Source organism: Montipora foliosa, chromosome 9 (assembly GCF_036669935.1).
Source record: "Montipora foliosa isolate CH-2021 chromosome 9, ASM3666993v2, whole genome shotgun sequence".
Taxonomy (NCBI): Eukaryota; Metazoa; Cnidaria; class Anthozoa; order Scleractinia; family Acroporidae; genus Montipora; species Montipora foliosa.
Genome location: NC_090877.1, coordinates 18,991,903 through 19,001,358, shown reverse-complemented (window position 1 = coordinate 19,001,358; position 9,456 = coordinate 18,991,903). Strand labels below are relative to the sequence as shown.

The 9,456-nt window shown below is 38.7% G+C and overlaps 2 protein-coding genes across 4 annotated transcripts in view; both read left to right on the top strand.

Annotated features, from left to right (window-relative positions):
* Positions 1 to 328, top strand: part of LOC137971107 (uncharacterized) — a 12,307-nt gene extending 11,979 nt beyond the window's left edge. The window contains exon 5 of the mRNA XM_068817830.1: positions 287 to 328. Within this exon, the coding sequence (XP_068673931.1) occupies positions 287 to 296 (10 nt within the window). The 3' untranslated portion in view covers positions 297 to 328. The remainder of the gene's footprint in view (positions 1 to 286) is intronic.
* On the top strand, positions 8 to 8,924 carry LOC137971111 (collagen triple helix repeat-containing protein 1-like). Of its 3 annotated transcripts, none has more exons than XM_068817837.1 (4): positions 8 to 332; positions 2,095 to 2,231; positions 7,282 to 7,515; positions 8,459 to 8,924. In XM_068817837.1, exons 2-4 carry the CDS (start codon positions 2,154 to 2,156, stop codon positions 8,804 to 8,806), a joined length of 660 nt encoding a protein of 219 aa, XP_068673938.1. In that variant the 5' UTR covers positions 8 to 332; positions 2,095 to 2,153; the 3' UTR covers positions 8,807 to 8,924. The 3 variants fall into 3 exon arrangements, with proteins under 3 accessions (XP_068673938.1, XP_068673940.1, XP_068673937.1); XM_068817839.1 differs by lacking the exon at positions 8 to 332 and adding an exon at positions 809 to 981; XM_068817836.1 differs by lacking the exon at positions 8 to 332 and adding an exon at positions 1,046 to 1,654.
* Positions 8,925 to 9,456: the final 532 nt, after the last annotated feature.

Genomic DNA, 9,456 nt, shown 5'->3' with positions numbered 1-9,456 from the left:
TGACGTTCTCGTCGCCGTAGCCGTCGTGGTTTCTTAAACTCCCTATTGATTCCACTTGCACAGATGATATCTTTCTCAGTAAAATTCCACTGTTCGTTAGTACTGTCTTCTGCATCGCTAGCGCTGGTACTGCCTCTGCTGCTTCCTTCTTGTCTTGAAATAACTTTACAGTCTCTCTCAGCATCTTCTCCATGACGATGACAACGATCATTATTTCTTTACATTTTGTGTATTCTTTGTTTTGTTGTTTTTGTTTTTGGTTTTTTTTTTTTTGCGTTCATTTTAGGAGGAAGTGAGCCCTTGGTGTGCAGATTCCTCATAAACGATACATCGTGAGTTTCTGAAGGTTGCGATATATAAACCGAACTAAAGGCAGCTACTTCCTCGTTTTCCTTCGGCTTTCTTTTCCCGTCCTGGGCCTTGTTCTGTATCCTAATGGAAAAATGTGTGTTCGACGTTTGCCAATGACGATCATAGTGTAAATCGTCCTCCTAAGGATTATCTAATTTAAATACTTAGTCAGTCCTACGACCATCCTAATGTGATAGTGCTGTATTCATTACCCCCCCCCCCCCCCCTCCATTACTTGTTGCTAGTTTTGGTTTGTGATGTTGTTTGTTTCCATTATTTATTTTAGCCCATTAAATGGAGCGTCTATCTACTCTTATTCCTTGAGTCAAAGCTTTCCCGAGTATATTTATTTTTACAACGATATTTCCCGCAAAAAGTGTCATATTTTCACGGCGAAACGCGGAATAAAAAATTCCAGCGTGATGCGAGTTTATTGGCGTATATAAAGTAAAACAATAGCAATGTCATAGCTCTGTTGTTTTGATTGGGCTTTTAACCTCGAGGACATATTTGTTGAAATTCCGGATCAAAGATTTGTAGGCTATCTTTTGCTGTATCTGGAATGAGCCAGACCAGAGAGATTTACTTGTGCCGAACAACGCGAAGTGAAGTTTCATGCCTGGGTTACAGGTACAATTTTTGTCACATAGGAAGGGTTCAATTGTCGCCGAGTGATTACAATAGCAAGGCTCTTTTTTGTACTGTTTGAGATGTTACAGTTGCCAGTTCCCTATCGTCACTTATATGCAAATTTAATTTTGATTAATTTTTTTGTTGTTATTAAACACGTCGCCGTTTTATGACGCCAGATTTTCGCCTGAAATTGCACTGTCTCGTTTTCTGACCATAACCAATCTGACAGTTTTCGTGGGGAGTCTTTAGTTTGAGTATCGATAACTATTAAAGCAAACATATATAATATCGATTTTATATTGTTTGTGACATAAATTGATATTCACAGACGAGAATAGGTCACTCGAATCAAAGTAAAAGTGAAAGCAAATATTAGTTTAATGCAGGTGACACACTTTTTAATATTTTTTTAGGTTAACGTATCCATTCCTCCCTTTCAGAGTTCTAGTATTTTCCAAGTAGGATGGTTTTTTAACAGTTTCTGTTATCGATTTTACGGAATGTTTGGGTGTACTTTTAAGAGATACGAAACAGTTGTATTTGTTTTCTTCGGTGATTTTGTTTCGCCGGAAATGTGAGAACAGAGCAGTGTACTGACATCATCTTGAAACTCATACTCTGGGAAGCGACGAAGAGCAGCTGCCATGCAAAACCCAGATGGAAAAAGGAAGTACGTTTCAAAATATTGTCTCACTTAAGATTAGCCTAGATATTCCTTTATACCTCAATCAGCCTTGCTCTGATGGTTTTTTCCATTAGATTGTAAATCCAAAAATGTAAGCCAACCTTCAGTGTTACTGGAGATAAATAGAAAATTACGCAAGATGTAAATTACTAGCTCGAAAAACCAGAAGGGTTTCATTAACACTTCACTAAAAATCTGCAAAATTATTTTGGAAAGTCTTTACCGAGGCCCGCAGTCAAGTTCTTCAACATCTTTTTTTGTTATAAAAAACTGCGTCCGAACGTTCCACAGAGTTGCATTACAATTCTAAAGGGAACTGACAGCTTCCTTACCGGAAGTCCAAACAAAACACGAAAATTCCCGTCACTGTAACTTACTGACTCATCCAAATCAACGCCTAAGAATTTATTTGATTCTTTCTCCAGCTATAAAATTTTATGATCGAGAACTTGAGGCTCAGGCTATCATCAGTTTCCCCATCGACATGATGCGATCGACCGCCGTGGTTCTGTTTCTATTGTTGCTGCCAGCAGATGGTCAAAACTCGCCATCTACTTCAAAGGTAAGATTTGGTGACAAAAAGAGTCCTCAATTGGTTGGCTCGTTCTAGCTACCAAACCGAAAGACAGCGAGCGCAAAACGTGTCGTAAATTAATTCTAGGTATCAACTTTTGTGCAGACAAAAGTGCAGACAGACTTAAGGTACGGACATCTCGTTTATGGGCAGATATAACAATTTGTTTTATTGCTACGATTCCAGAAAATCTCCCAATCTGTTCTTCCTGCCATCCACTGACAAGAGTCAGAAAATCAGTTTCATGCGCTCATCACGACATTGTTTAGTTCAGTTTTCTTTAACAATGTATATAAGTTAATCGACAAAAATCTTTTCATTCACTCTAAAGAAAAAGAAAGAAGAGTTAATATCCTTCCATTTACCAACGTAGACCTCTATTTGTTGGCTATCGGCTAGGTTCCTCCACTTAAAGAGTTAGCAAAAGAAAAAAAAAAGGCGCTTTCGTTTTGTTTTGCCGAAACCATTATTAGTTCGAACTGTCTTTTTCCATACCAAGGTAACACTTTTTTTTTTCAATTTTTGTTTAGACTATAATATGTCCATTCCTATACCTTTCAGATTTCTAGTATTGGCTTAAAGTAGGGCGGTTTCTTAAACAGTTTCTGTTTTGGTTTTTTTGGAATGTTTGGATATATATGTATACGGTAATTGCATCTGCCTTGATTTTAATTTGTAGATGGATTTTTTTTCGTCTGAAAGCGCGAGAATAGAGAACCTGGTTAGCGGAGAAGAAAAGTGGCCACGCAAAACCCTGACCATTTTGGCGAAATGCAGTACCTTTCTAAATATTGTCTCAGTTAAGATAGTATATATTCCAATCCTCTATACGTCAATCAGACTTGCCCTGGTGGTTTTTGCCAATGGATCGCAAATCCAAAAATTCAAACTAACATTGTTAATAAGGCCAATACGCTGTACAAGCATGATTGTAAATTTGTAGTTGTATTATGCAAAATGTAAACATTTAATTTATTAGCTTTGAAAACCAGAGGGATTTCATTACAGTTAGGACACTTGAACCGTGAACACTTGACATTTTTTGTAATTTTTTCGTCTTCTTTTTTCTTCTTATGATGTATAGTGTTACATGCCTAGCATTTTGTAAGTGTAAAAACATTAAATACTCTTGTCAAAAGGACGAGCCCACATTCTATAGTCACTAAAAAAATGTACAATCAAATATCAAGTGTCGGGTGTCTCCATTGTAAGACTTAACTAAAATCTGCGAAATTGGTTTGGAAAATCAAGTTTTTAAACATTTTTTTCACAAACAATGCGTTCGAAATTTCGCAGAGTTGCATCGTAATTCTAAAGGTAACTGACAGCTTCCTTACCGGAACTGAACTCAAACAGAACACGAAAATTCTCGTCAGTGTAACTTACTGACTCATCCAAATCAACGCCGAAGAATTTATAAAGCTATAAAATTCTATGATTGAGAACTTGAAGTCTTAAGATCATAATAATTAGTCTAATTAGTCTAAATTACTGACTCATCCAAATCAACACCACACGGAGAATTTGATTTGAGCCGGTCTCCAACTATAAATTCTGTGAATGAGAACTTGAGGTTTAGGTCACCATCAGTTTCCACCATTGAGATGGAGAGATCGATTCCCGTGGTTATGTTTCTATTGTTGCTACTAGCAGATGGTCAAAATTCGCCGTCTACTTCAAAAGTAAGATTTAAGGACAAAGTGAGTCCTCAATTGGTTGGCTCGTTTTAGCTACGAAACCGAAAGACAGCGAGCGAAAAACGTGTCGTAAATTAACTTCAAGTATCTAATTTTGTCTTCTAATAGCTTCTAATTAATTCTTGAGCCTTGACACGGAAACAAAACTAAATCAGTGTAGACTGATTTTTGGTATGGGTATCTCGTTTATGGGCATGCAGATAATGATTTGATTCAAGCGTTGTAATGATTCTAAAGTGTTTTTGAAGGCAGTGCTCAGAATGCCATAAAGCGTGCAGAATTCCCGTTCCAGGGACATAGCCCTGGCTGTCTCGTCCGGGGGTAAGGCTAAATACTAAATAGTCTTCAGTGTTATGGTAACCGGGATAACCTCAGATTCGATGGACCATGGACGCTCATGTGAGCTTAACAGTCTTCAACTACCACCCACTTACACAGAAATACTGAAAAAATTGTTTTTGTAAATGTTCTTTTTAGTTTCACCTGAAGTGACCCCAGTCAGTGCTCCAGCGATAAATCAAATGACTCTTATATCAATTCATTCATCGCACAAAATTACACAGGTAGAGTACACATGAAAAGACTTCCTTAAGGGAAAAACGATTCGTTCCATATTGCACGAAGAGCGAAAAACACAAACTCATCAAGATGAGAGCACCTGCAATTAACGTTAGCTGCTTCTCGTACCTTGATAGCTGCTTCAGAAGCTATGCAATCTCACTTATGCTTCCAATTTTTTCTGGGTCATTGCCTTTTTTAGCCTTCAATTTCGTACTAGTATTTTAAATTGCTTTGGGCATTCCAGGATCCATGTATTGTCATACTGGTTCCCAGATCTACTCTTTCCCACATCTCGTACCAAGGCCATGTGTACAGTTTGGGTCATATTTGAATTCTCTTGTCGCAAGCAAGGCTGACGTTTGCAGGGTACATCGCAAAATTTTGGAGCAAAGGGAAATTTTTGCCAGCTTTTTCTTCCATGTAAGTAACCAGGAATCCTTTTTTTCTTTATTTTATTTTTTAATTAAACTATAATTTTGCTTCAGAACGTCCATGATACACATGATGAGTTGTGTTTTTGGTAAGAGTTACTTTCTAGTTTTAGTTAATCGACTTGGAAGCCTTGGTCGTGTTAGTCTGTCCATGGATTTTAGTCTTAGTTTTTGTCCAGAGTTGTGGCTTGTTGTTCTTCTCTTTTTCCTTTCTTGGCTCGGCACGGGGGGGTCGGGTGGAGGTCCAGCGCTGGACTAGAAACCCCCTTGCTCGGTTGCGCTCTGCCCCTGAAGATTCGCAGCCATTTACGAGCCTAATGGTGTCGCAGTCAGCTTGTCTTTATCCTTGGGATTTTTGGGTTTGCCTCGTGGAACTGGTGTTTCATATTCCATGGGATTTCTTTAGTTCTTTCCATATATTTTTTAAGAACGAAGATTTTAGTATAAAGATTTTTTCATCTTTATTATTCCCATTTTTAAGAACGAATAATTTTCATGGTCAAATATTTATTAATCCCTCCTACGTGATTTAGTTTTTCGTATATGTACTATCTGACTGTTTTTGGGATTACAATTTTAATTTCACACAGAGTTTGTTTCTTTCGTTAACTTTATTGTGGGGTTGAGAGTTTGCTTTGTGAACATCTCCCCCTCATTTTACAGACTAACCATAACTTTTGTCTATGATTTTCCCTCAACTCACCATCCACACACACACTATTCCCCAAAACTACCTACTGATTAATGAATGTTTTAATTAGTAGAGAGAAACCCCTTCTTGTAAGGCGGATTCTTCTATAAACACCAACTAAGACAGCCACAAAGGTTACTAGGTTATCTGCTGCATCATGTATTCATATTAAACAAAAAATCCATTAAGGAAAAACTGAATCCGCGTAATTGTCCTGGTGGAATTTAGTCAGCTCTTGACCCGTATGTTTGGAATACAAAAACAAGGAGGAAATTTGTAGTCCAAATCTCAATTATCAAATCCTAGTGATTGTTTGGAAACTGATGCAAGTGCCGACTGATGCCTTTTGGGCATGTCATTCCATCGGTATTCGCCAATAAACCGCTGACCTTGCGGAGCCTGGTAGTCTACAAACTTGGTCTAAGTGACTACTGAGGTCTACTGATACAGAACTTTACATAAAAAATAACCTCATTTGAGAAGTTGTGTCAAATAATAGAGTCGGAGACCTCGAAAGATTCGAAACCCCATTTTCGAAATGCTTATTCCTTTCCTAGAGGATAAATGCCAGACCCAGTGCAGTATGTATGTCCCACTTTCACAGTCCAAAAAAAGGTAAAAACCAGTTTCCATTATGCCCCTTCATGATACTCAAACAAATGCAACAGATAAAAAGCCACCGCACACGAGAGATCTCACTGTGACCTTACCCAAATTACATGGGTAGCCTGAGTTAGGTTTTAGTTGAGTTAAGGATGGTTTAACGTTGTTGTATTTACAGGGGTAAATGTAATATCTGCCAAGAAGTAAGCAATGATTCAGTAAAGAATTGACATAAAGTTAAACCTTGTGAGGTTGGAGTTAAATCAACAAAGACGAAAGCTCTCCTAAGAAATGATCAGTGTCACTAATTTGCTACCCAAATTACGAAAAGCAAAGACTCAACAACCGAAACTGGATAGCTTGTACTTCAAGCCTACCCGCATGATTTTTTTAAAGCATCAGTTATTTTAGAGTCAGTGAACCAGTTCAGTAATAATAGGATAACCATAGTAAACGAACTGGCATTCAGTGGCAAGCTACCGTTAAAAATGTGGAACCTTTGAAAATAAAGCGTCATCTATTCCAAGCATGAAACATGCAGGATTTCATGAAAATAATATTTCTGGTTAGAATCGGTCATATCTGATTTATTATCTCAGCTGGAATAGTGTTTTCACGTGACCTGATGGCGGCCATGTTGGTGTCCCCAATTAATCATCCGGGAATCGAGCTCCATTATCTTGCGAACGTTTTCTTTTGTCTCGGTGGAAAAACAAGGTTACTGATCACGTGAGTGAAAACACTCTATAGGCTTTGTTCGATATATCAATATTCAGGCATGGCTACGAGGCTTTATGGGAAAACCTCACGGCTCAGTTCTGTTTTCTATGTCTCACAAGTCTCAAGGGCAATTTCCAAACAAAATTATGTTCAAATTTAACCATTTATTATCTCCGCTGGAGTTTTTGAATAATATATATAGACATGAATTGAAGTTACACTTGACCTGATTTGAATGTAAAAGCAAAAGAGGTAGTAAGTATATTACAGGATATAAACTTTACAAGAGGTTCTATATAGCTACGCTTCCCTACTAATCACCCTTCACACTGCAGGTTCAATCTAAGTGCCCTAATGGCTCGCCGGGTCTTCCAGGACGAAATGGAGTGAATGGGCACAATGGGTTACCAGGCCGCGATGGCGCCAAAGGAGAAAAGGGAGTGGCAGGACCTTCGGGGCAACCTGGTCTGAAGGGAGAAGCGGGAACGAGTGGAAAAGATGCTGATCATAGAAACTGGAAGCAGTGCGTGTGGAGAAGTGGCGACCATCGCGATATCGGCCTAATAAAGGTTTGCTGGATTTGAAAAGCCACAGACCTCCTTCATAATGGCGACCAAATAAAATGTTGTTCTGTTTCTATGCTAATAAGTCTTTTTAGCCTCGCTGTGACGAGCCAATTTTAAAAGAATATTTGTTTCAAAATGAGGGCAGTACAGGTGGTAGCCATTTATGAAAGAGGTCTACACAACCTCATCAAATGAATCCTCAAGAGTTATAGTAATGCTAATTGCCCATTTTTTAAAAAAAATCATTGTCTAGTTTCTGGGAATTACATCGTTTTTTTCCCATCATTACATGAGGTAAAACTTATTTCAAGCTAAAAAGCAAAAGGAAGAAGGCCTTTCTATTGGACCGAGAATCAGAGAATCACTACACACCAGTTAAGCAAGAAGAAGACTGGCTCGAATGTTATGTCACAAAATTAGCATCGGTATTGGCCTAAGTTCGAATCATACGTATATGCATTTTTAGGTTTTGGAAGTGAATGATATAAAGAAGCATGCACATCGCTCAGCCTGATGCGTCCGGGGAAGATTTGAGTGACTTTCTTTTGTCTGATGCACGGTTTTTTTTCGCGAGGTCCTCCGTTTTCAGCTGAACTTTCAACCGACATTCACTATTTATTCCAAACTTTACAAACTAAACCTTATTTTAAGGGTTATAAAAGGAAAATTTTTTAAAAAGATATTTTATGCGTTGATGTCCTAGGTTAGCAGCACTATCCAACATAACTTTTCAAGGACAACATGAGACCTGAAGGATTGTCACGCAAGACACATGCAGTTTTGGTGTGTTAGTTCCCCCCCCTGGGAGTAAAATATCAGTTCTTAATTACAGAAATGCAGCTGAAAAAGTGGTCCACCCATTCTTCCAAAACTTCGTCTCTAATACAAGAAATATTAGGTTGTGTAACTAGCTCCACGATTTCAGGTATTTTCGTTGTTTTTTTAGGATTGTCTGTTTACAAAAACCACAGATAACACAGCTCTCCGTGTTGTTTACCAAGGCAATTTCTACTTGTACTGTGACAACTGTTGTAAGCGATGGTTCATTACCTTCAACGGTGCAGAATGCAGTGGCCCAATGCCTGTTGATGTGGTGCTGTGGGTGAGAAAAGGAGTCGGCTATGATGAACACAAACCTGGGTCAATAGAGGGCTACTGCGAGAACATCCACAAGGGCAAAATCCGTGTTGGGATCAACATCGGAAATTGCAATAATTATGGTAACTCTGATGGTGTCACTGGATGGAATTCAGTGTCTCGTTTGATGATCGAAGAAGTTCCTCGGTCCCAGTAACAAAGCAGCATCATGTTTCAACTTCTGAGAGGGTGTCGGATTAGCAAATCAGTACGAAATGATAGCAGGCCGAAGACTGTGTCCTAAATTGAGGTTGATGTTGCATTTTTCAATAAATATTTCTAACGCCAAGCTTTTGTATTTGGTTTTTCTTAAAAAGAGTAGCGAGCCTGCGGCACCAACTTTAACCCAGGCCCCCTGATTTGTTAAAAGGCCGAATAACTTTATCCGGTGGGTAATGACTATCTAACAGTTGCAATCAGTGTGCAAAGATTTAGGTATTTGCTCGCGAAAAATTAAACCTAGGCGTCTTCTAAAACCAGTGTCAATGTTTAACGCGAGGTATATCTCACACTCTTGATAGCGACTTATCCCCTGGATATAGTTTTCCAGCCTGTGAACAACTGGGGCCTGGTGACAGAAAAGTGCTCGTGGATGGAAACAATAGGAAGGGGAGGGTGGGGGAAAGTGAGGCGTTATTTGCTAGAATGAAACGATTCCTCACTGGTACAATTCGAGAGATAAGTTTCAGTCCGCATCCCTTTCACTTCAATTTGGCTTGTAGTCGACCAAAAGAAATACGAATGAATGAATGAATGAATTTACCAAGGAACGAACTAGCAACTGAAAATTAGAAAGAAGGACGTCGG